The sequence below is a fragment of the Periplaneta americana genome, chromosome 14, assembly GCF_040183065.1.
Source record: "Periplaneta americana isolate PAMFEO1 chromosome 14, P.americana_PAMFEO1_priV1, whole genome shotgun sequence".
Taxonomy (NCBI): domain Eukaryota; kingdom Metazoa; phylum Arthropoda; class Insecta; order Blattodea; family Blattidae; genus Periplaneta; species Periplaneta americana.
The window spans coordinates 58,940,161-58,967,730 of NC_091130.1; the positions used below are offsets into that span (position 1 = coordinate 58,940,161).

The 27,570-nt window shown below is 32.8% G+C and overlaps 1 protein-coding gene and 1 long non-coding RNA gene across 4 annotated transcripts in view; one reads left to right on the plus strand and one right to left on the minus strand.

Moving 5' to 3' along the window:
- Nucleotides 1-27,570, plus strand: part of LOC138713344 (uncharacterized) — a 53,733-nt gene that overhangs the window by 10,370 nt on the left and 15,793 nt on the right. Inside the window, exon 2 of the long non-coding RNA XR_011335848.1 lies at nt 24,284-24,411. This is a non-coding gene — a long non-coding RNA (uncharacterized lncRNA). The remainder of the gene's footprint in view (nt 1-24,283; nt 24,412-27,570) is intronic.
- The window catches only part of LOC138713343 (DNA cross-link repair 1A protein-like), a 48,361-nt gene that overhangs the window by 1,377 nt on the left and 19,414 nt on the right, over nt 1-27,570 (minus strand). For 2 of the 3 annotated variants that reach the window (XM_069845372.1, XM_069845373.1), the window contains exons 5-10: nt 27,150-27,290; nt 26,921-27,032; nt 24,245-24,388; nt 22,250-22,374; nt 20,031-20,206; nt 6,691-16,031 (exon numbers count right to left, since the gene is read on the minus strand). In XM_069845372.1, coding sequence (XP_069701473.1) covers nt 15,639-16,031; nt 20,031-20,206; nt 22,250-22,374; nt 24,245-24,388; nt 26,921-27,032; nt 27,150-27,290 — 1,091 coding nt within the window. In that variant the 3' untranslated portion in view covers nt 6,691-15,638. Of the gene's footprint in view, nt 1-6,690; nt 16,032-20,030; nt 20,207-22,249; nt 22,375-24,244; nt 24,389-26,920; nt 27,033-27,149; nt 27,291-27,570 lie in introns of those variants that run through there. The other variant, XM_069845374.1, reaches the window with a different exon arrangement.

Below are 27,570 nucleotides of genomic sequence, written 5' to 3' on the forward strand. Positions count from 1 at the left end.
ATCATCTGCAAACATTTTCGAATTTTCTTCTGTGTCTTTATTTTTCATAATATTTTTTAGAATATCATCTAATGCAACATTACACAAAAATGAAGAGAGAACGTTTCCTTGTCTAACTTCTTTTGATGTTCCAAGCAACCTTGATTTTTTTTTATTTTCTACTCTTATATAATTTATGCAAAGTGAATAGTCTACTATGTATTTTTAATTCTCGCAGTCATATTTATATTAATTTGAGTTTCTCTAAAGCTTCCCATATTTTATTCCTGTCAATTGGATCAAAAGCTTTACTAATTTACCTATTTATAAATACAATGAAAGTAGATAACTTTATTGTATTCCCATCTCTTTATTAATTGTCTAACAGTGAATATGAGGTTATTGTTGATATTTATGGTCTAAAACCATGTTGTTCTTCCTGAAATTTATTTTCAGTTTTTATAAATCTTCAAATAAATCCTCTGATTGAGGTACTGGCTGATATGTTCATCTATTATCAGGCAGTACATCTCACTTGACGATATGTGTCAGAGGAAGAACAATTGTTCGTATGTATCTGAAATCTGACTAGTGTAATATGTACTAGCTAGTTGGCGATGTACGCAATGGAGGGAGAAAGGAACCCTACCCAATTATCTCCTGGCCTATTTGCCTCATAGTCATAAGTGGTGCCTTCTTGGTTTCACTTGTGAGGTTCAGACCTGTCTTCGGACAATTGACTAAACAACAACAACTTTAAATAAATTATTCTTTCATATATTTTAAGACATTGAGGCAATAAAGTTATGCTCCTATAATTTCTGCAATTTTTTCTCACCTTTTTGTAAATACGAGTAGGTATAACAATTCTTTTTTGCCAATCTTGTGGTATTTTTTCTTCTTTCTAAATTATTCTCATTAAACGATGAAGTCACTGCATTCTTATTGCTCCAGCCGCTTTTATCATCTCAACTGTCACCTCATCTTCACCTGGTGCTTTCCAGTTTTTCATTTTTTCCAAAGCTATTTCTAAATCTAGCATTGTCAAATATTCTTCTTCAGTGCTTGTGTCGAACAAGTTTTCTTCTCCGAGGATTTTCAATGGTGGTAGAACACAGTTTCGAACTCTTGCTCACACCTGCTCCACGAAGTACACATCAGACGATAAGATCATGGGATGATAACACTTCACTGTAATCCGATGAAGTGGTCATGGTACCAGATGATTTTATTGATTCAAGGAGATGTTATTAAAAATTTTTAGGTATTTTGTACTTGAAATTTCGTGGATCATAGTGTCCTAAATTTGAGATCATTGGATTGATGTTTTCACTAGTTTGAAGGTAGAAAGTGCTGGCTATCTGTTGAATCTCTTGTGTGATATACTTAAGACCAAGATTTTCATGTAATTGAACAATGCGAATGTCGTAATCTGTTGCCAACTTTATTTTGAAGGACTTGTAGTCTTTGGAGATAAGTCTTTGCTGCAGAACCCCAAGCAGGTGCTGCAGACATTTGTACAACTGAATTTTCTTTTGAAGTTTCAGAACCAGAGAGAAAGGCAGGGGATACAATTGATGTATTCTTTGTAATGTTCTCTGCCATATATAAATCTGCCATGTTAGTCTTCTATCAACTTTTATTCCGAGATATTTTGTGTTTATTGCATATGGTATATCTTTGTTATTCATTTGTAATGGAGGTGGCATTAAAGGTCTTCTTTTTGTGAAAACTATTACATTTGACTTTACTTAATATATTTTAATCCTTCACTTTGTACACCATTGAGTTCATTTCTGCAAATTACTTTGGACTGTATTTGTTGAATTTAGAATATTGAAGTGTCTGAAATAAATTGTTATTTATTTATTTAACCAGGCAGAGATAAGCCCATCAGGCCTTCTCTTCCCCTCTACCAGGGGATTACAACTACAATATTAAGAATACAATTACAATTATAATTACAATTAATATTAGATTTACAAATACAATAAAATCAAAGTACTAAAAGTTTAAGTGGTTAATAAAGGCTGACAGTTTATCGTAGAAGTTAAGAAGAAAGAAAATTTTTTTATTAATTATACATGTACACCAATGTATATGCAGAGAGACTGTGGATTCTTTTGGACACCATGCCTTAAGCTGTATTAGAAGTAAAGGTCGCATTCCTAGGCATTCTGCTATTAATAACATCATCAGTAGATCTTTAACCTCCTGTGACATTCCAACTCTTCTTGAACCATCTGGTATTAGTCGGTCGGATGGTAAACGACCTGACAGCTTGACATTAATTCCTTGGTCCAAAGGTAAATCACTCATCTGGGATTTTACATGTGTAGATACATTAGCCCTTTCCCATTTAAAATCTTCTGTCAATTGTACTAGATCTGCTGCTGAATCTGCTTATCATGCTAAACGACGTAAATATGAACATTTAACATCAAATTACATCTTCGTCGCTTTTGCAGTTGAGACCTTTGGTCCATGGTGTAGAGACGCTAAAGATTTACTGACCCAAATTGGTACACGCCTACTGTCCTGTACTGGCGATCCTAGATGTATCAATTTCCTTCATCAACGCATTGGAATTGCAGTTCAGCAAGGGAATGCTACCTCCATCCTGGGATCATTTCCCTAACTCTATTTTGATGGATGAGATCTTTCTCATTTAATGTAAATAATAATAATTTCACACCTAAATATTAAAGATGGCTGTGCTAACTCAAAAAAAAAAAAAAAAAAAAAAAAAAAAAGTAAAAATTAAACCACTCTACGCAGTAAGAAAATGCTTAATAAGTTTGTTTTTGAACATTGCTAAATTCCGACAGTCTCTGATGTCACTGGGTAGGGTATTCCACAAGTGCGATAGCAAGATTGTGTATGATGATGAATACAATGATGTCTTATGTGTTGGTATGGCTAGTACGCGGCTATTTTGCGTGCGTGTGAAGAGACTATGATAATATGATGACAGGTAACTGAAACAGGAGGCAAGGTAGGTAGGTGTAGAGGTGTGAAGTACTTGGAGTTCAATGCTGTTGTAAAATTCACTCAAAATTGACGTATTATTTGAAACATTAATTTGTTAATTACATAAGAGAAGCCTCGATCTTTGTCTAATTATGCAAAAAAAAAAAGAGTAACATGTTATGATAAGGTATTATTCAATGTTCATTCATTTTCCCAAATTTCTTGGAAACTTTTTGAGTGCATTCATCACACACTGGCTTCCGGCATTGTATGCAAACATGCCAGGTATTTCTTTTCATTCTTGAAGGATATATGTAACAGGAACAGGACCTGCTGTAGAACCTGCTGAGCCCTTTTCTGGAACTGGTACACCAAGAATGCCATCCTTAGTTCAGTGGTCATCTCATACAATAAAGTCTCCGATTTATTTCAGGTTTTACTAATTACATGGCTAAACTCCTTATGTAGGCACTTCTCTCCATGGAATTTCCCTCATGTCTGGAGTTGTACCGTATGTAAGCATTGACCCCAGATATATTATATGGCATAGAAAAGAGCCATGGGCCAGTGTTGAGTTATTCTACTTACAGAATATTTTTCCTGAAGAACTCATGGATACCGGTACACTATTAAGTTATTCATCACTGTCTATTTCTTGCTCAATATCAAAGAATGTTGATTTAGGTACCTAAAATGGGGTGAATAGGGACGAAGTTTTATTATTTTTTATTTCTTTGTGTCAAAGAGTAAGTATAATAATAAGTGTTAATTTGTTCACTCATTATGAATGAAAACATTAACATTGTTATTATTATATTTAAAATTTGACACAAAGACATAAAAAACTATAAAACTTTGTTCCTATTCACCCCCCTGCGTCCCTATTCACCCCATTTTACGGCACTTCAGTTTCATAGTCCACTTCTCCATTAGAATCCTCACTAACAGCATCATCAAATGCACTCATAACAAATTGACCGAGATTGGGATCATCTACACTTAGATTTGTTCTATTATTCATTTTTATTGGCTCTGATTAATTTTAAAACAATAACCAATTGTGTATTAACTGCAGAATGGCTAGGAACCAAGAGTATATTTAGCACAATTAAAAAACATTAACACTCTGGTGGTGGTCAGGATCAGTGGTGATATTCGGCTGGTTCAGACAAATCAGTTGTTAAATTCTTTCTAGGTTCGGCAAACTTTTCAGTTTATAATATTTGCAATTACCATGGACATATAGGCTACTGTATATGTTTAACATAGGTATGTGTGAGAGAACTGGTTCTTAAACTTTTTGAATATCACCACTGGTCGGAATGACGATTCAATGAAAAATTAGGTAGGAACTACTGGAGCAGAACTAACGATTATACCATTACAACAATGGCTATAAAGGCTTACTGAATAACAGAGACATCTACTGTTAAAAGTGAAGGAGTAGGAAGAAAATAATTTCGTGGTGTCAAGCTGACCACCTCCACAGTAGTTACAGGTTAATAGCGGTTATTTGTAGGTTATGAAGAGGTGAAGTTTGAATTTCGTAATGAGGAATGCACCTCTTAATTATAACAGCTGTTCCACCATAGGGAGGATTTGGTCCTGCTGTGTGATATACAGGGTTATTCACGAAGTTCTCTCCGGTTTATGGAGGTGATTCATAATTCAAAATTTTAATGTTTGTATCCTATCACTTGTCGGGTATAACAGTTTGGCCTAGGAAGAACTAGTTTAATCTAAAATCGGATTTCAATTGTAACATTATATTACTATTTAGCTGAAATGAGAAAAACCTTTAAATCCAAAACTATTTCATTCTTCTCTGAGTTTGATATCATTTCCGATACTGAATTTAAATTTAAATTTTTCGAAACTGAAGTTAGTTTTTATAAAATTAAGTTCATTTTTTCTGAATGTACCGTGGAAATTATTTTATCAAGAGCCACCCTTGATTCTTGCATTTCTTTGTTGTGCAATGACGCTATTTGAGCACTGACATTTGTACCTTTTTTGTTTGAAATTGTCTTTCTAAACATTTGCATGGTGAAAATCAGACTTTTCATGCATAGTGAATCTTTCCGTACCTTTTTTCCAAAACCCCACTTTAGTAAATACAAGTCATTTTCGATTCTGAATCATAACTTTTGCATACAGAACAGAAATCTTTATCTACCGATTCGTCATAGTATATCCAAGTGTATGTTTAAAACCAAGAATGCAAAAACTTTGTTGTTGTTGTTGTCGTCGTCGATGACAATGTCAAAGAGCTGGGCGCCACTGGAGATGAATCAGGTGGGGTGAGAGATTTGCACTTGTTTTGATTTTTCTTGCAAATTGAATTTTCTGTTCTTTTTATTAATTTTGGTCACAAAATGCCACATTGTTAATAAATAATACCATCGAGCACATGGCGACGGTACACAAATATATTGACATCCAATAAGCAAGAATATTCCACAACTGGCAACTGTTAATTTTTTTTTAGTTGGTTATTTGATGATGCTGTATCAACTACGTGGTTATTTAGCGTCGATGAGATTGGTGATAGCGAGATGGTATTTGGCAAGATGAGGCCGAGGATTCGTCATAGATTACCTGGCATTCACCTTATGGTTGGGGAAAACCTCGGAAAAAACCCAACCAGGTAATCAGCTCAAGCGGGGATCGAACCCGTGCCCGAGCGCAACTTCAGACCGGCAGGCAAGTGCCTTAACCGACTGAGCCACGCTGCTGGCCAGCAACAATCAATAGGCAGTAGTCTCTCTTTTTAGATTTTCTTACACTGACGTCTGACGTTGCATTTGAATATTACAAGAGAAGGGAATTGGATGAATAAAAATAAAGCTAAAAAATAACTATGAGCGTTTGGTTCACAATTGTTTAACTGGATACTCTAGACTAAACTTTATAGATACCATCAGTATATAAATTGAAACTTATGGCTCAGAATTGTCTGACTGGTCATTCTAACTTCAACCTTACATACGCGTTCATTGTTGCAAAAGACTAGAGTGTATGGTGGCTACAGCCTGTTCTGTAATGCTTTTCCTTAACATACTCAACAGAAAATTCCTGGTCATTAAAATTTTTTACCTGGATCTGGGACAAACAAACAAATTCGGGGACAATCCTGTACAGGTGGCAACCTTATAATGATGGTAATCTCACACATAAATTTTTGTTTTAATGTACAAATCGAATAATTATTTTACTCGTTTCATTTCCCTTTATCTTTTTATGTTTGTTAATTCCGGATCCCAGTGGTCAACCTCACTTGAGGACGGATCATTTTAATAAATCTTAGTAGTTAGAGGCAAAAACACATGTGTCTGTATCTGTGTAAGCTGCATGAGCCCCTGTTGCCTCCATGAAGTCAGCACATATGCTTATATTTATATAGAATCGGCATCTAGTAATGATCTACCAAGCAATAACTCTTAAAGAAGGAAATGTTGTTATTGAGCATATCATCGTTGTTCCTGCAATAACTCCTATGTGCAAAATATAACATTTTTCTGTAGGAAGAAAAAACACATTTATTCATTCTATGGCAGTGGTACATAGGAGATCGTGAATTCTTACATTTTCGAAACAAAGAAATACAATTACATATAGGATATTTTATTACTTGCTGTATCACTATTTAAATTATTTAATAGAGCAAAAATCTGAAAATCGATAAAGAAGTCACATAGGAGTTATTGCAGGAACAATGACGATATGAAATAGAAAATAAAGTTTCTTAACAAAAATTAATTCGATATATTTATACACAATTTACAAATTCAACTGAATTAAAATTTTAACAAAATATACACATATAATAATAGAGCTAACATACAAACATGATAAAATATATAGTATTAAAACTTCAAAGTATATATACAGTCCTACTATCAGGAAAACTCTACCTTTTATTAATTTTTTACTTGAAGTAGTGAGCCATTTTCTGCTGAACATGACCGTTTTCTTGACATGCTCGCTTCACACTTTGCAGTGAAACTTTACAACATATAAACCAGTGAACAAACATGATAAATTGCAATTCAATAAGAGTACATAAAAAGTCTTCTGGCCAGGAAACTGCTATGGGTTTTAATCAGGTTACGAGCTATTTTATGCTACACATGATTGTTTTCTTCATAGCTGTACACTTTGTAGAAAAACTGTACAAGATATACATGTATGTAACAAAACCAATGTACAGTCATCCCTGAAATATCACTTCATAGCTTCACAATTAGTAATAAAACTAACAAGATATATAAAAGTATGTTGCGAAACCAATGTACGCACGTGGAATGAAAAAATGATCAACTTGAACATGTCTTCATTGTGACCAAGCAGTACTGCTGTACAGAAATTTTGCGTCATACAATCTTTATGATTCTACTCACCTAACCTGTTTCTAATTTTAGATACCCAATGATATAACTAACGAAACTTTCAAATAGGTACAATAATTTAACAACTACAGTAAAAACTCGTTAATTCGCTCCCACTTATAATGCTATCCCATATTATGCTCTTTTTATATGGTCCATGGACATTTCATATACAGGGCTTTCATTTCAAAACTTCCCAATCTAAACAACTAATTATTTAAATTGAATTCAATTTAAACAGAAAACACGTCAATTTAGATATTGAGGGGGGAAGTCTTAAACCAGGCTTAATTGCATTTTAGATTTCACCCCCACCCCAGCCATGCTCACTTTGAAATTTCAAATGGCACCCCTATATTTTTATATTTAAATATGAAAGAGCATTCAATTGTTCATACATCCCATTCATTTATTTTCGCATCTATTGTTTTCTATCGTTGCCTGGAAACCTGTATTTTTGTTATCAGTTTATTGTAGGATGAAAACACAGCTTATTTTCTGTAATTTCCTCAATTTAATCAATAAGGATGATTTATGTTCTCTCTTGAAGGGTATACATTATTTTAAAATAATTTAATACACAAACACAACTATTACATGAAATGCTCAATAAGTTTTTGTAGCTTTATTCTCTTCAGCTCTAATCAACAATAACAACAATCCAGGTTGCCAGGCGATGACAGAAAACAAAAGATGCGAAAACAAATGAATGAGATATATAAACAATTGAATGCTCTTTCATATTGAAGTATAAAAATATAGGGTACCATTTGAAATTTCAACGTGAGGGTGGCTGGGGGTGGGGGATGAAATCTAAAATGTAATTAAGCCTGGTTTCAGACTTCCCCCTCAATATCTAAATTGACGTATGTTTTGTTTAAATTGAATTCAATTTAAATAATTAGTTATTTAGACTGGGAAGTTTTGAAATGAAAGTCCTGTATAATCCTGTATAACTTTACCCTCTCGTAATGCTACCAAATTCCACTTGTAGGGTTTTTTCGGATCAGAAATGATCATTCGGATCTATAATTTCAATCGTCGGTGTTTTAATATTCATTTTTATTATATGAGAAAGAATAGGATCTAATCGGCAAATCTTATTTGCAACACAGAATTAGATATTTAATTTTGGTCAATATATAAAATTATTAAACTTGCAAAACAAATTCAGAGTTGAGTAAAAAAAATGCCGTATAAATTGTCACAATTATAGTTTTAAAAGCCTGGTGAAGAAATACGTTGCTGTCGCTGTAGTGAGGGTCATTGCATTACAAGTGCAAGAAAAAAATTTCAGCCTCTATCTGAAAAAAATCCTCTGGTCAGCACTGTTCGAAGTTGTATTTACCGGTACTTTTCTTTGCAGGAAGGATTTTAATACTTAAACGTCTTCCTGTTAATACATTTATGTCCTTTCTGTAAAATTTAGTCATCCTTTGAATCCTGTGAAGTATGCAGTAAGTTTGATAGTGCAAAATGGCAAAGCATAAATCTTTGTCTGTAAGTGAAAAATTACATTAGTGTTGCTACGAGCAGTGTATCAAGTGAAGTTATTTGTAGTTACTTGACCTGCATAGAAAATGTTATCATTCATAATAGTAGTACAAACTCACGGCAAACAACAATCAAAGAATTTTTTCTATGAAACGAGCTCTTATTTGCATTTCACACTGTAAGAAATGTACAATGGTGGTGTCTAAATATTGTTTTCCCCCATTTCATAAATCATTTCCCGTCTATAGCGCTGTCCCGCTTATAATGGTTTAAGGTCACAGTCCCTCGACGAGAGTATTAACAGAGTTATTCTGTAATAGTTTTCCAGGTGCCCATAATAATTACGTCATTGGAGAATGCTGGGTTTGCAGTGAAATACCTGCCCTCGGGCAGAACACTATGAATGAATGAATGAATGAATTGGCTTCTCCATAGACTTGAACCACCTCATGACAGAGATCATCTCCTCAACCCACTGTTCAACTAACTGAGCTATTTCAGCACATTAGCAAGTAGTGTGTATTCACACATAGTTCTGCTAGATGGAGCGCATACTTATTATTCAGCTCAGTTGTTATTTGAAGAGACTGTTTTGTAATCACACATTATGAAATATTCAGTTCTATTGTTTTTTCGCACCATATATATATATATATATATATATATATATATATATATATATGGTGCGAAAAAACATATATATACATAGCACAATGCAGAAATTTAAGTTTTAAAAGTACAAAAAAAATTGTGTAAAATTTACTTTGCAACTGTCTGGCCTGTTGAACTATTCTAATTTCAGTGACAGTCATTTTTTCTTTCCATGAGTGTACAAACATGATAAATTGCAATGCATTAAAGCTTAAAAGTATATAAAATGTCTTCTGGTCAGGACAATTACCTAGCTGTGTTTTTAGTTTTGGTCAGGTAATGATCCATTTTATGCTTCACTAGTTTTCGTCACATTTTTGCATTAGTGAATTGATTGGTGCTTCAGGTACCCATTCCCTGAAATATTTCTTCATAGCTTCACATTGTAGCAAAGCTTGATATACACGTATGTTATAAAACCGAAGTAAGAACATGATAAACTGTAATTCCTGGTAATTTCAATCCCTCAAAGTGTAAAAGTACCATACTTGTCAGTGTATAAGACGCAAATGTTTGCCCTCAAAATATATCTTAAAATTATACTGCATTAGCAAGTATTGTGGTACAAAGGTACAACCATGCACATCACATTTGTTCTCTTTCAAGATTTTTGTGATTGAATTTGTAGCAGTGGTGCCAACCTTTCAAGTGGGTTATCAGAAATTCCATAGTGTGCATTACCCCCCTTCTGGCAAATTTAGATGTGAAGCATATTATATATAATTACAGTAAAATACCTCGTAACCAGCACCCAAATAACTGGCAATACCAAAACAACGGCACTTTTGGCTAGGCCAAAAAAAAAAAAAGTTTAAATCTGCCACATTGCCACAGTTTGGGCTGCCACTTTTGTCACATTAGGAAGTCCGCACGAACTTTCATTTTCAGTGAATATTCGAACCTAAAATTAGTGTATTATTTGTATTGTGTGATGTGTTTTAATAAGGAAAATCCACACAGTTTTTATGTTTATTTAATTATATTCGGGCCGTCAGTGTTTCCACAATAAGAAGTTCGCAAGAACTTTCGTTTCAGTGAATATTCAAACCTAAAATTAGTATATTATTTGTGTTTTGTGATGTGTTTTAATAAAGAAAATCCACACAGTTTTTATGGTTATTTAATTATATTCCGGCCGTCAGTGTTTCCACAATAGGAAGTTTGCACGAACTTTCGTTTTCAGTGGATATTCAAACCTAAAATTAGTGTATTATTTGTGTTTTGTGATGTGTTTTAATAAAAAAAATCCACACAGTTTTTGTGTTTATTTAATTATATTCGGGCCGTCAGTGTTTCCACAATAGGCAGTTCACACGAACTTTCGTTTTTAGAGAATCTTCAAACCTAAAATTAGTGTATTATTTGTGTTGTGTGATGTGTTTTAATAAAGAAAATCCACACAGTTTTTGTGTTTAATTATATTCGGGCCGTCAGTGTTTCCACAATAGGAAGTTCACACGAACTTTCGTTTTTAGAGAATATTCAAACCTAAAATTAGTGTATTATTTGTGTTGTGTGATGTGTTTTAATAAAGAAAATCCACACAGTTTTTGTGTTTATTTAATTATATTCGGGCCGTCAGTGTTTCCACAATAGGAAGTTCACACGAACTTTCGTTTTTAGAGAATATTCAAACCTAAAATTAGTGTATTATTTGTGTTTTGTGATGTGTTTTAATAAAGAAAATCCACACAGTTTTTGTGTTTATTTAATTATATTCGGGCCGTCAGTGTTTCCACAATAGGAAGTTCACACGAACTTTCGTTTTTAGAGAATATTCAAACCTAAAATTAGTGTATTATTTGTGTTTTGTGATGTGTTTTAATAAAGAAAATCCACACAGTTTTTGTGTTTATTTAATTATACAGACGTGGACAAATTATTAGCAAAATTTAAGATTTTTATTATATATTTTTACAAAATATGATTCTTCAATTTAGACTACAGTTGACATTTTTGTGTATTTCCAAATTATTAGCAAAATTGAAGATTTGTATTGAATATTTTTCAAAATTTAACTCCTCAATTTGGACTACAGTTGATATTTTTGCATATTTACAAATTATTAGCAAAACTGAAGGTTTTGGTTGTATATTTTTACAAAATTCGATTCTTCAATTTGTACTACAGTTGACATTTTGGATATTTCGAAATTATTAGCAAAACTGAAGATTTTTGTTTCATATTTTTACAAAATTTGACTCTTCAATGCAGTTGACAATTTTGCTAATTTACAAATTATTAGCAACATTGAAGACTTTTATTATATATTTTTACATAACTTGACTCTTCAATTTAAACTACAGTTAACATTTTTGCATATTTCTGTCTACTGTAATGATGGAAATATCCAAAATTGTCAAATGTAGTCTAAATTGAAAAGTCAAATTTTGTAAACAGAATTATCATAAAAATCGTCCATTTTGTTAATAATTTGTCCACGTCTGTATTTGGGCCGTCAGTGTTTACACAATAGGAAGTTCACACGAACTTTCGTTTTTAGAGAATATTCAAACCTAAAATTAGTGTATTATTTGTGTTGTGTGATGTGTTTTAATAAAGAAAATCCACACAGTTTTTGTGTTTATTTAATTATATTTGGGCCATCAGTGTTTCCACAATAGGAAGTTCACACGAACTTTCGTTTTTAGAGAATATTCAAACCTAAAATTAGTGTATTATTTGTGTTTTGTGATGTGTTTTAATAAAGAAAATCCACACAGTTTTTGTGTTTATTTAATTATATTCGGGCCGTCAGTGTTTCCACAATAGGAAGTTCACACGAACTTTCGTTTTTAGAGAATATTCAAACCTAAAATTAGTGTATTATTTGTGTTGTGTGATGCGTTTTAATAAAGAAAATCCACACAGTTTTTATGTTTTTTTAATTATATTTGGGCCATCAGTGTTTCCACAATAGGAAGTTCGCACGAACTTTAGTTTTCAGTGAATATTCAAACCTAAAATTAGTGTATTATTTGTGTTGTGTGGTGTGTTTTAACAAGGAAAATCCACACAGTTTTTATGAGCATGTGATAGAGAAATATGCTTCACATGGCTGCAGTTTCAACATTTGGCACCATAAAATACGAACTTTTTTTTGTATATATCGGTTTTTATTCAATTATCTGGCAAAATCTCGTATCCGGAACTAGCCTGGTCCCTTTGGTGCCAGATAAGAGGGTTTCTAGTGTACAGACGTGGACAAATTATAAGACTAAATTAATTATAGTGCAACAAAGCTGTATTTATCGGCAGAAATAATGAACAAAAATGTAATCTGCACAGAAATAAAGAACAGAAAATTGAGTCTTGAGGTTACTAATATTTTGTGAACATTCCCTTATTCTTTGTTAACACGTTAATTTTGTCAGGGATGCTGGAAACCAAAGTTTGACACATTTTTTTTTTAATATCAGCATCATTTAGCCAGATATCAGACCGCGCTTAAATGAGTCCATGTTTTGTTGTAAGCGTCTTTTTGTTTACTTCCTTCTTCAGTATACAGTAGATCACAGATTTTCAATTTCGTTCATATTGGGTCTTCTTGCAGGCCATGGGAAAACAGACTGTTGAATATCTTCTGCAGAATATAATTAAAACACGAATAGCCAGACAAAATATACTTAACCATTGAAAAAATATACCTGAAGATGTAAACAATCATATTTACAACAAAAGAGACTCTGTGAATTGTACTGATACTTGATATGACGAATTATATTATGTTTCTAAGAAAAATGTTTTAGTCTAATAATTTGTCCACGTCTGTACATGTTACTTGTTGTTTCTTCTGTGATAGAAAATGCTTTTTGACACGTTTTACATCTAGCAGCTACCTTTTTGTAAATTTCTTCTTAAAGCATACTTCTCCTTATGATATATTGAACCTCTGAATCACACACGATTCCAGTGTTATATGTGGAATGTAGATCTGAATTCTGTCTGAATTTTTTCTCACAACACTGAAGACTCCTTCCACATGATAGTCATTGTAAGGCACACTTAGCAGGCCTACTGCAAACACAACTTCATTTTATGCTTCATACTCACTTCAATTTCTGAGCTCGGCAATTTTGGCCCTATTTGCGTCTATTCTTGATCAATTTATAATGTAGGGTATTCAGAAAAAGTACAGTATTGGTAAAATAGCAAATTCCTCTTCAAGTCTGTCATGTTCATCCTCATTAACCAAATATGGGAATTTTCTAACAGAATATTCACGAGATGAATATGAAGCATTTCTTTCTCTGTGAAATACAGTAAGAATAAATTCTGCATGCTTAAGAAATTAATTCTGAATTGGAAATTTTTTACACATTTTTCCTCCCTTTTTTTGTAGTATACAATAAAACTTCTTTTATACTTTCTCACTTACACGTTTTTTTTTTTCTAAAGCCCCTATAAAATTCCAATACTTTTTGTTATATGGTTTCCGTTTATACATTTTTCACACTTATACAATCGCATTTTAAACCCCAGAAGATATGAAACTTCATTTATACATTTTAAATCCATTTTACTCAAAATTAGATAAATGTGGTAACGTGAAAATGCAGGAAGTGCTAATTGTTAAGATGCAGCTCACTTCGAAATTTGTGGAAATTTGAAGCTGTGAATGCTTGTCTCCAAAAATCTTGTATCTTTTAATGAAGCTGTTGCTGCTTTAGAAACAGTGAAACATTTAGCAATACATTATGATGTAACTGAAAAAACTATGAAAGTTATCACAATTTGAGGGCAGGGTTTATTCCTTAGGGGCAGGCAGTTCAAAATAACTATTTTATAAAATAATCACGTGTTATTAAATAAATGAAGATCACACAGGAAGAGAAAGTAACTTGATGTCGTAAAATTTTCTAAATTGGAGTTTGAAATGTAGGACTAATATATCAGCCAGCTTTGGCTCTAAGCAGCTAGATTTTCTTACATTCTTCAAGAATGTGTGTTATAATTTAAGTACTGTATTATAGACTCAAAGATGGTTTACTGTGAAGTTATAAATTTCTCTTGTAAACATTTTACTAAATTGACAACTTGTTTTACCTATATAATATTCAAATGCTATTTCAGAGGTTTTTAAAATATAGTTTATTTAACAACGCTCGCAACTGCAGAGGTTATATCAGCATTGCCAATGTGCCGGAATTTTGTCCCACAGGAGTTCTTTTACATGCCAGTAAATCTATTGACACGAGCCTGTCGCATTTAAGCACACTTAAGCACTTTGAATTCCAACCAAACACAGTCATACATCGTGATAATTTCTGTAGCTAGATTTATCATATCAATTTATCGCATGGTTGTGCTTTTGTTTAGTTAGTGTTGCCGACTGTTTCCACGTAAATCGATGAGCATGAACCCACTGCACTAAATAAAGTGCGAAATCCTACTTCCATATCTACATCTACATCTTCATCTTCTAATTCCATGTCCATTGTATCTAAAGAAAATGACACTACTTCATAAGAATTGTTCATTTAATTAATGTATTAATCAGGTTATTTGTAATTATACTATAAAATGTTTAAATTAAATTATGATTTCAGCAGATAATGAAAACATATTTCTCTTATAATAACAAGAGAAAAGCGCAGTACATGTAATTAACATTTTTAAACCTGTATTTCGCTTTCCTCAATTGGCATTACTGAATAACATTCAATTTCTTTATTGCAGTAATTGTTCATCTATTTCAACTTCACAATGTCTAAATAGGTTAAGTATTCATAAATATACAATTATTAAAATTTTGTGAGCGAATTTTAGGGACATATTATTTACATTTTATTTCATTCACGACACAGTCTTAATAAATGTTACTTGAGGTCTGAAATTTCCCAAAATCCACTCACTTCGTTCGTGGATTTATCAGCAAAGCTCAGACCTCTTGTGACATTACTACAGATAATTTCGCTTTTCTGTAATGATTTATTCTTTGGCTTTAATGCTGTAACAATGGGGAGAGGGGAGGGAATCCGTAATAGTTGACACCTCTCTTGTAGGCTTTTGAAAAAGCTTAGTGAATTATTAAAATCATTGTTATTATCATCATTTTTAAGTAAGTTTTTCGATAAAAACTGGCTTAATTTTAGGACTGTTTTATGCAAAGGAGCACCTTATATACTGATAAGTACTACATAAAAAGTTCGTCGATCAAGAGAATTTTTTAGCTGTGTTTTGGGTTTTGGTCAGGTAACGAGCCATTTTTTGCTGCACATGGTTGTTTTCTTCACATTTTCGCTTCAATGAATTAACTGGGGGTTCAGACAACCATTCCCTGAAATATTTCTGCATAGCTTCACGCTTTGTAGCACGTTCTCCATTCACTGTTGGAATGACTTGCGTAGGCTTCAGGAATTTCACAAATCGTTTTAGTTCTGTAAAACTTGAATGTTCACTGTATGGTATACCATAGATGGTAATATTACCATATGACGAAATGTTGATATCATCTCCCTTTTTCCCCCTCATTTCCCATCCAGTAGGAATGAATGCTGCAATGTGAGTGAATACTCCTCGATGCTGCTTCAGGTACTTCTGCAAATTCTGCACATATATAAAAAAAAAAAGAAAATTTTATTTTCCTTTTTATATTAACTTTTGTACAGCCAGTAAAAAATTGATTCAGTGTCTCCTTGTGGCCTGAAATATTTCAATATTTCAAAGTCCATTTAGCTGACAAGATAACGAATTCAGTCCTTTCATTGTTTCAGCAATACATTTTTTCGAAAGGAGGTCATCTAAAGCTCAGCCCCTCGACAGAATTGGCTTGTGGCATAGGTATATTGTTTGGCCAATATGCTGAAGACTTGAACTCAAGTCCCAATGCCTACACAAGGTCGTGTATAAAACCTAGACAACTTCGTATATTTCAGAGTCAAATAATTTTTATTTACAATGCTCACATCATTTTTTACTAACTGTACATAGACTATTTTTGTAAAACAACACTAAGAATGATATTTTTTCATTGTTCTATATACACTTTTAACACTTATATAATCACTGATTAACTTTGTAACTTCTTTACTGTGTTAATATGAGGAATTAAGCTTCAGACAATGAAGAATATCATTTCGAAACTAGTCAGCCAAGTAAAATTCCTTATATTAACACAGTAAAGAAGTTACAAAGTTAATCAGTAATGGTATTTTATTGCAAACACGATATAAAATCAAATGTAGTACTGTTAACAGAGAACAATATTTCGGAACAAGTGACTCATTTTATATTTTTTGGTTGTACATTGTCATCGTCATCAGCCATCTTGTTTTTGGTCTTCCACTTTTTTCTGTAGGCTCCTCCTCCCTCCCCCTTCGTTGAATAAAAGCCTCTTAGATATTTTCTTTATCATTCATCCTCATTTAGATGTCCCAGGCATTTTATTCTTGATTTTATATTACAGACTGTACTTTGCCTCATACTTAAATTGATATTAGAGGAGAAAAATTCACTCCAACACCGGGGATCGAACTCTGGTCCTTGGTTCTATGTACCTAGTGCTCTAACCACTGAGCTAGGCCAAAGTTCAATCCATAGCACCGGATCTAATCCCCCCCCCCCTCTAGTGTTTTTCCCTTTGTGGCCTTACTCTATGTTCGACATATATGTTGACATGTTATATAAGTCAACTTCCATTATACAAGAGACTAAAAGCTGTTTATTTTTAACGGAGATAAAAAGTTTTATTTTAGCTCCTTTCAGAAGGGAATTAATGCTGGAAGTCGTATCTCAGAAACATGTCCTTAAATGGGAGAACAGCGAAAATTATACTGGTTCTTTAATGAAAATGCTTATGGCAAAACTGATAGGCCTTTTCTCTCTAAATTAAACTTCTCAAATCCTTATTTTTACCCACCATCCCAACAAAGGTAATCTTTTGTGGAAAAGCTTCCATGAAATGAAGAAAATGACGTCTCCACCTTTCCTCCTGATCAACCTGCCTTTGAATTTGAAACAAAAATTGTATTGACTAATTGTTCAGTGGCATTTTTCTCTTCTAAATATTACACAGCAAAATAAAAAAAAAATTACTATATAGTAACTGAACAATTAACAATTTTTCGAAATTATACTGCATTATGACATGCTTGCATAGTGGCTGCTGGATAATGGCAATAATTTATACAGGCTGTAGAAAAATTTGATTGACATTTATATATATAATTTGAACTGGTAATGGAAATTACGGGAAAACAGCTGAAAGGATTTTAATAAATGACCCCTCATTTTGAAGCTTGGAACCCAAAGTTTTTCGGAAAAATATTAGTTTTCAGTGAAATGTCAATTTTCCTACATTATTTTCCTTTTTTCCAAAATCCATCTTCCGTCAGTTTTGAGAACTAATTAATTGCATTCACGGCCGACTTGATGTTAGTTTCCTTAAGCGAAGCGAGCATCAAGTCAGCCGTATTGCATTTCAGAATAAAACAAAACACACACTACAATAAACAATAGGCTATTACACGAAGGCCATGACCTACAGGATTGCTGACATAGAGTTCAGATGGCTCAGATTCTTTCCTATCATAATGCCAATATGTCGATCTTCATTTGTGCAATTTTTTGATAACGTATAAAAAATAATTTACAGGTCTGATTCTCTGGTCTATAGTTTTCCGAGTGCAGCTGTGTATTGGATATTAAGAACTACAAAACTTAAGAATCTTTGATGACATTATTACCATTAAAAATGAAATATTATTATAGTTAATGCAACACATAATGCTATACTGATATATGAAAGTGAAACCTTTTGGGGCTTTATGTAAGTAGACGCAGAGAAAGAATATTTTATATTAGATCTTCATTTCTATAATTTACTGAGTAACGGCTATAGGCCTATATAAACTTATGTTACTGAAAACTATAAAACTTACGTAAGGTAACAATATTGTTATTAAAAATGAAATACTTTTACAATTATTAATCAAGTGGTGTGGGTCCTTTTCATATATGTAATGGCAGTGTGATATAGATATTTATATGTCTGATTCTCTAACTTTCCTTGGTAGTAATTGAGTCATGCTTCCTATTTTAGCTGCGTCTTTAAACTACATCAAAATTAATTTAATATTTCTTTGGTTTAATTGATTAGATTTGTGATCGCTGCCAAGCATATTTTGTTGTAGGGAAAACAGCATGCCATTTCACTTCTTGCTACCGTGATGAGTAAGTTTATTTCCCGCAACCAGCAACAAATGAAACATTGAAACTGGTAACAATTTACGATGGACAATTTTATTTAGGGCGCATATAAGATTCTACAACTCTGACATATCATTCACCTCATTTTCCACATCTCAGTAATAAGTTCCTCACAACAGCCTATATTACAGAAAATCTACGAAATAACATTCATTGTTACACAAATTAATCCAGCAGTATTTGATAGATCAGTATTGTCTGGAAGAAGCGCAAAAAATTACAATTCATAAGAAAAGACCAAAAGGTATTACTTATTGATAAAATACGAGGCCTACAAGATTTTGTAGTCTCTTGATCACCTCAGCAAGATCTCTTAGTGGGAAAAAGTGATTCTGCCCTCTACATTTCAGGGTAGTTCACGAAACATGCAGCAGTTATACCAAGATGCTAAGTCTTTTGTTCAAAGCATGACAAACCTTACATTTTCTTAACTTTCACATACAATCCGCAATGACCCGAAATAGCTACTGCATTACTCCCACTGATTATCCTGACATTGTTACTAGCGATTTCGCATTGAAACTCAAGAACTGAAGACTGATAGGTTCAAGGAAAAGTATTTGGCAAAAAAAAAAAAAAAAAAAAAAAAACATTCAGAGGGAGTATGTTTCACTTTTATGGAAGCAAATAACTATGAAGATGTCTGGTATTCTTCATTGAAAATAAATCTGAACAATTTTTATTTGAACTTTTTATGGACTTAGTTTGCAGCAATTGCTGCACAAGCCACTAGTAATAATTATAATGCTGTATGTATGTATGTAACGCCTACCCACCTCACTTTACTTGATTCGAGTTCCGCATATTGCAGACAGATGGCAGGACTGTGAGTTTGAGGGAGTTACGTCCTGTACTAGGGTGAGAGTATGTGTAAGTGTAGTGTATGGAATGAGTGATGATGAAGATGGGGAAGGCAGAAGCAGAAGCTCAGTGATGACCAGTTGTTTTATGTCCCATTCTTCATGAGTGCCCCTTGTTTTGCAGGCCCATTAGATTCTAATCGAAAGACAGCACTGATTCTACCAACAAGGCTAATATAATTTGCATCTCACCAGTGCTTACACTTCAGAAATGAAATACAGCTCTGCTGAACTAGCAAAATTCCAGAAGTGTTTTATTTTACCGTACCCTAAAAAAGAATATTGTTAAAGTATACCATAAAACTATAGATTAAGTCAAAACATTCCTAATCAAGTCTGATAATTATTATTTATTATGAACATTTATATTACTAGGAATAAATGCACTATGAAACCAATATACTGTAGAAACTAATAATAAAAAAAAAAAATTTGAAGACTGAATTATAATAAATAAGCATTAAATAAGACAACTTACATTCCTATTAACATCAGTCATCCGACAAACATGAACTTGGGCCTCCCATTGTTTAGTTGTTAATCTCTCGTTGATCAATGGATTATTGATGCAATCCAAGACTTTTCTCTTTTCAGGGTGAGCCCATATCTTGCAATCTAGCGCTTCTGCAATTCCCAAGAACACCTTCTCTTTGCCTGTTTCCAACAAAAGATAAGATTCTCTGATTAAATATTAGTGTGATGTAGAGAAAAAGCATGTAATGAGTAAAAGCAAATGTAAATAGTGGAAAAAAGAATGTAAAAACCGAGAAATACACAAAGTTCATACTTTCTATGAAGTTGACTATTAGACTTTTATATTTATATTTATATCAGCCGAAATAATTTAACTTCCTTTTAGCAATAATTTTTTGTGAAGTGTTTTCATATAACAAAATGTGCTTCTGAAATTGTTGTAATAATTTTAGTACAGCCATATACGACAAAATGCATTTTTGTAATAAAAAATCAGAAAACTCTCAGAACATGCAAAACACTTCTTTCTCTAATGTCAATTTTAGTCATGAAGGTACCAAGGATATATACCTAAGATACATTCTCTATATGAAGCATTTTAAATCAGAGCAAATGCCACGAGAGTAATGATATGGGGAAGAGAGAAACATTTATTTGAGAGTTAAGACAAATTTCAAAATGATTAATTGATAAATCTGTTTATACTACTTTAATGTATTAATTTAACGGGTGGATAAATAAACTTTCTTTTAAAGTCATTGGTAAAGTAGGAAGGAAACAAAAGAATGGATTTTTTTTATTTCAATAAGAACATTTTATTTATGTATTTAAATGTTATGCAAGTAAAGATGTATTGTAATACATAATTTAGGGTTTGTATATATCTCATATTTTATAGAATCATCCCTTGTTATGTGGTTGTGTCCACTCATCCTGATAAACTTCTTTGGGACACAGAATTCTGTCCTGTATTTTGTGGATTTGTGCTTAACATTTTTATTCTCGAACTTAAAACATATAATTGTCAAGAAATCGATAGCTCTAATTTTTCCAGACAAGTGCAAAGAATTTTCTGAGCTTCTAGTTATCCTACAGTGCATAATAATCTTGTAAGAAAATTTCGAAAGACTGGAAGTGTGTACATGACAAAAGCATAGGAAGAGGTGACATGCTTTTAACAGAAACCATAAATGATATGATACTTCAGAGTAGAATGTTTTTAAATATAGTAGAACTACCTCTCTTCTGATTAACCACTTAACCACTACAGATTATCTCTTGTTTAAAAAAGAGTGCCATTTTCTAAAGTGGTGTACAGTAATGACTTATACTGTTTTTTTTATACTCTGAATCGTGCTGATCATGATGATGTAACTTCGCCAGAAGCATAACTTATATTCAGTTCCCTGTCAAGTTTAAATTAAACTTTCAGTCCCATCAGATTATCATGAAAATTACACTTCTCACCTTCTTGCTCGTATACTTCTTAGTAATAATTAGTAAGCTTAGAATGGAAATAAGAGAAAAAATTAGTTGTAGAGAAGTTTAGAAAAAGAAACCAATTTATTTAAAGCATCTTAAATGGCACCAGATGTTTTCTTAGTTTGTTATTTAATGATGCTATATCAACTACTCTGTTATTTAGCTTGATGGAATTAGTGATAGCGAGATGGTATTTGGCTAGATGAGGCTGAGGATTCACCGTAGGTTATCTGACCTTCGCCTTACAGTTGGGGAAAATCTCGGAAAAAACCCAACCAGATAATAATCAGCCCAAGTGGAAATTGAACCTGTGCCCATGTGTAACTTTGGATTGATAGGCACGCACCTTAGCCGATGGCTACCAGATGATATTAACCCATTAAAATTGATGATAAGGATTATTCATTTTTTAAGAGTAATTGTTCACTATGTCCCGTCTATTCAGATTGATAATCGAGACTGTACTGTAAAACTGTATATTTAATATTTTTGATGTAATAACAATTAATCAGTAGTAATGGTAAGCGACTGTACAAGAAATTCTTCTGTGGCTATTTTGCGGGTTGCAGAGCAGAAGGCAGTAGCTCAACTGTGAACAGTGAAAGTGTCACTAAGAAAAAAAAACAGGCTCACTATACATTGTGCAAGGTGAACTTGACCTACGATATTAACTTCACAGCTTCCAAAAATACAGAACATATATGTTCCATGAACCATGATTTCTTTTTCTGTAAGACATACCTATGGTGTATGTACCACTAACAAACAAGGTGGCAGGAGCTTTACTTTTATGCTCTGTTGCGAGATCCATTACTCTCAAAATTGTTTCTGACTGCAGTGGAAAGGTGTATCTTGGTTCACAATATCTGCAACACATCAGTGTAATTCTTAACAAAATAAAAAGACGGGTTCGTAAAAAATTACATATACTTTCTCATTATAAGCGAAACACGTTTTTGCAACAATGCTCTATTCTTTATCATGTTAAAGATATTCCTATCTGTAGATTATTTCCTTTAAATATCATTTATAATACATAACGAAAATGAATTTACTATGAATTAATTTTGCATAAATTCCCAAAATATAGCTGTTTTTATATTATAGTTGCTTTTAATACTGTATTACTTTGCTTTTTATGAAATTCAGCATTTAAAATGGATAGAGATATGAAAAGATTTTAGTTGTTTATATCTACGAAACCAGTAGAATTATGAAAACAAGCTGTTCGGGGGGGGGGGGGGGGTTAAGAGTCTTAACAAATGTTGAAGTAATAGACATTGGCTGATCCCATGCTACTGTCACTGTTTGCCTCCACAAACACTCAGCTTTATCAGATTAAAACTACAGATTAAATACTGTAACAGAATTCGATATTCACTCTGCTAACAGTAGCTGCTGGAAGTGAAAAAATTAGCAGAAAATTTTGCACACAGTTGGCTGGTTTACCCCTCTCAAATCAGCTGAAACGAGTAGAAAACTATTTGAAATTATAGAGGGAATATACAGTATATAACTACAGTAATTTAATTCCACAGTTAGACATTGTGCTGCACAACAAATTTTATAACTTAACATAACCTCTACGAAACATGCAATAAATATAAACAATAGTAAAATAGTAGTAGCAGTACCGGTAGTTTCATTCTTACCTATCGCATAAAATCTCAATGAAATGAGTAGGTTCATTGCTGTTCTCACATTAAGCCCACCATCGGTCCCTATCCTGGCAAGATTAATCCAGTCTCTATTATCATATCCCACCTCCCTCAAATCCATTTCAATGTTATCCTCCCATCTACGTCTTGGTCTCCTGAAAGGTCTTTTTCCCTTTGGCCTCCCAACTAACACTCTATAAGCATTTCTGGATTTGGTCATACATGCTACATTCCCTGCCCATTTCAAATGTCTGAATTTAATGTCCCTAATTATATCAGATGAAGTATACAATGTGTGCAGCTCTGCGTTGTGTAACTTTCTCCATTCATCTGTAACTTCATCCCTCTTAACCCCAAATATTTTCATAAGAACCCTTATTCTCAAACACCCTTAATCTCTGGTCCTCTCTCAAAGTGAGAGTCCAAGTTTCACAACTATACAGAACAACTGGTAATATAACTGTTCTATAAATTCCAACTTCCAGATTTTTTGATAGCAAACTAGATGACAAAAGCTCCTGAACCAAATAATAACAGACGTTTCCCATATTTATTCTGTGTTCAATTTCCATGTGTCATTTATATTTGTTACTGTTGCTCCAAGATATTTAAATTTTTCTGTATTAAAGGAAAAATATTGAGTCTCCTTTAATTTCCTTTTCACAATACATCGTCAAACATCATTAGGATATCCATCACAGTTGTTTTGTCAAATCTATATCTCATTTTAAACTCAATATCCCTGTAAAATTCATTTGGGTTTTATGCATTCCTTATAACACCCTGAGACACAGGAGTGCCTTGAATAATTTCTTCTATTTCTTCAAAAACCTCTATAATTTCAACTACTCCAAAAATATCGACCATTTTCTATGTCTCAAAGTAAACTTTACAAAGTCAAAGTTCAGAAAGATGGTGACTTTTTATGTAAAGCCACCATGATAGTTAACTTTCCTCAAAGTACTGACTGTGAAATACAAAATGGTGACTTCACATGATTCAAAGTCTACTTTAGTACAAAGTCTCGTTTATGAATTCGATCCTTAAACATAAGATAATGATAATGTAATGCACATACGTGGTATCAAGGTATAATTTGTCTATTGTCAAATTCCAGAACTGTGGATATGATTCCATTATGGGGTTGGCTCGAAAATCGCCAACATGAAGAAAATTGCGACCATCAGGAAGTTGAAAGAGAAACATCACTGAACCTGGACAGCTGAAATCCAAACAAAGTATATGGTAAGTAGAATATATATTTTTTTTTAACTTTATCATCAAATGTAATCCACATATGAACAGTATTTACTTTCTGGACGATCCTTTGCCGATATTTAAGTATAATTCTGAGTAAATTGTATTTAATTAAAGTATATAACTACAGTTATTATGTTATTGTCCGTATCATGAATTTACGTGGGCTAATTTTAGTTTTAAGTGTTTACATTTTGATCAGTAGCAAAGGCGTGAGTTGGAAATAAGGAAAGCTTCCACTCAAACTGTTAATGTTGGCAGCCCAAATACTCAAGCATACACAGCTCACAGAATGTTATTACCAGTACTTATTTATGTATTTCATCAACTCAACAACATAATTACAGAGTAGGGATTCACATAATAGTAATAATAACAGCAGTAAAATATTCAGTCTTACATATGTACATACATATAATAAAATTGTAGTAAGTACAGGAAAACATAAAGATTGATATTAGCAAAATAATTATGGAGTGTTTTATATTAAAAACTGCAATATGCTTTTTTATTTCCCTCAATAGTACGGTTCTTTCCTGAAATATGTCAATATTATTAAGTTTGTTACTCAAAAACATTCTAGGAAACAGGGAGTACTTACAGTGAGATGTCCTAGCATAATTTATATTAGGCCTACATGTTTTATTAGAGCTACAGTTCTTTCTTGGAATTAAGTATTTATTAATACATCCACCTGTCATAACAGATGATCATATACAATAGGTAGCAATCATAGTACAATATGCAATTTAGAAAGTTTAAAAATTAAACATTACATAAATGATTATGTAAAATGCCTATGGATTTCTTTAAGATATTTAAACAAATATTTTTAATATCTTGGGATGTCATATCACATTGTTTTAAAATGTCAGTAGTATATTTATATGCCAATCTGCATGCACCAAAAAGCAAACCCCTCACCTTCCATGTGTAATCAATTGCATTATATCTCTCACTCAAGTGAGGAACACATGGGCCACATGGGCAGTAAATGATTTGTTTTTTTTTTATCAACTCCTAAGGCTTGAGATACATCCTTTTCGAACCGTACAGTTGGGTCCAATATTACTGCCTTCTTCTTTTGTCTATTAAGAGCAACTATATCCGCTCGTCTGTTACTGCCATCCTCAGATATACAATGTACTCCTTCATGTACTTCAAAATTTGTACTTTTCCTTAAATGTGAGGCAATATAAGAGCAAACACTATGATGACGTACATTGCGCAATAAATCTCCTTTAGGACATAATCCTAGCACATGACAAAGAGTCTCAGTCGCCTCACATCCTGGAGTTCTACACTGTCGTGAAGTCATTCGCCCTGGAATGATCTTACTGCTGCAGTATTGCATGACATTTTAATGGCAGTGGTCCATTCTGATGACGATAATCCTTTTCTGTCACTCATCCAAGAATTTACTTCTGGTTCATCTTTGAAAACTGATACTCCTTTTCCTTTATGCTGAAGACTAGCCCAAGTATTAAAGGCTTCCTTTTGTAAAATATTTTCTAATTTGACGTCCAGTTTGTGGAACAGAATTATTATATTGGACTGCTAAATTTCGTAAACATTCTTCAATCTCGGATGCTAAATTTCTACTAATATGAAGATGTTCATCATCAACTTGGAGTAATGTCTTAGCAATATTAAAGTGCTAAATATTACCTTGAACAATGGATGACTATTTACAAAGCTATTTAATAAATTGTGTAGGTATTTTATATCAGTATTATTTCTTCTATATTGTAAACTTTCAAAAATTTTAAAAAATAAAATATAATCTGAATTGAAAATACTCTGTCAATTGTAGCGACATCTATTTATGTTGAATTCACACAACTGTGTATTTATTTACTGTGTTCATGATCTGGTAATGCTGCTTTGATCTGTAAAGTCTGAAGTCATATTAATTATGGTATACTGTAGTCGTTCCATGGCACAGAGATCAGTCAGTCTATGTGGTAGTCCTCTATTGCATACAATCATACCCTCTATGAATTAGGTAGTGCAGTCGGTATAGCGCTGGCCTTCTGTGCTTGAGGTTGCAGGTTCGATCCTGGCCCAGGTCTATGGTTTAAATGCGACAGGCCCATGTCAGTAGATTTACTGGCATGTAAAAGAACTTCTGTGGGACAAAATTTCAGCACACTGGCGACACTGATATAACCTCGGCAGTTGTGAGTATCATTAAATAAATCATAATTTAAATATTTCTACGAACAATGGCAGAGTTTAAATCAAATGTAAGCAAGAAATAGCTCTTTAATTGAAGCCGTCTCTAATATGCTGTAAATTTAAGATCTGAACCTTAAAAAATTCGCTTACTTTTTAAAGAAATCCATGTGAAGATTTTTTGTTACCTGGTCTCGACAATGTTTGAACTTGCAAGTTAGCAAACATGGCAACCATTCAACTATAGTAGACGACTCTAATAGTAGAATTAATGCTTAGAGTTCAACAGATTCGTTTATCTTGAATAACATAGTATACTTACTGGTTGGCATCTAGTGCAGTTACAAGAACGCCATGAATTTTTTTGGGATTGTCTAGCTCAAGTACATGTAGATACTTTTCATCCACGCGAAGTTTCATCATTACTAATGCAGCTAGAGGAAAAAAAGGATATTAATTAACAAACAAAGATACCATTAGTTTATTACTTAGTATTTTGTATATTATACACTTCAATTTTTACAAAAAATTTTAATTTTAGAAAATGCTACCTGTTATTCTGCTACAGAATATAGGTTTTGAAAAGGACTTCTTTAGTCCTCCATAATGATCAGAATGGAAGTGTGATAAGAAATAATGTGTTACTCCAGGAATAATGCCATACTGAAATGCGTCCACCACAAATGATGTATCTGAAACAAATTGTGTGCCCAACAGATCTTAGAAACAAGAAACCTCAATAAAATCATAACTAATATACCAGACTGGAAGGTCTAAATATATATGACAAAATGAAATTATAATACATAATTTCAATAAACTGGAAGAGAAAGCGGACAAAAGTTGAAATGTATCATTAGCTGATTAATTTCAAGGGAAAAATTGTACCGGGGCCGGGTATCGAGCCCAGGACCTTTGGTTAAACGTATGTTTAACTCCCTGTGAAGTTGATTTGAATAATTTCGAGGGAAA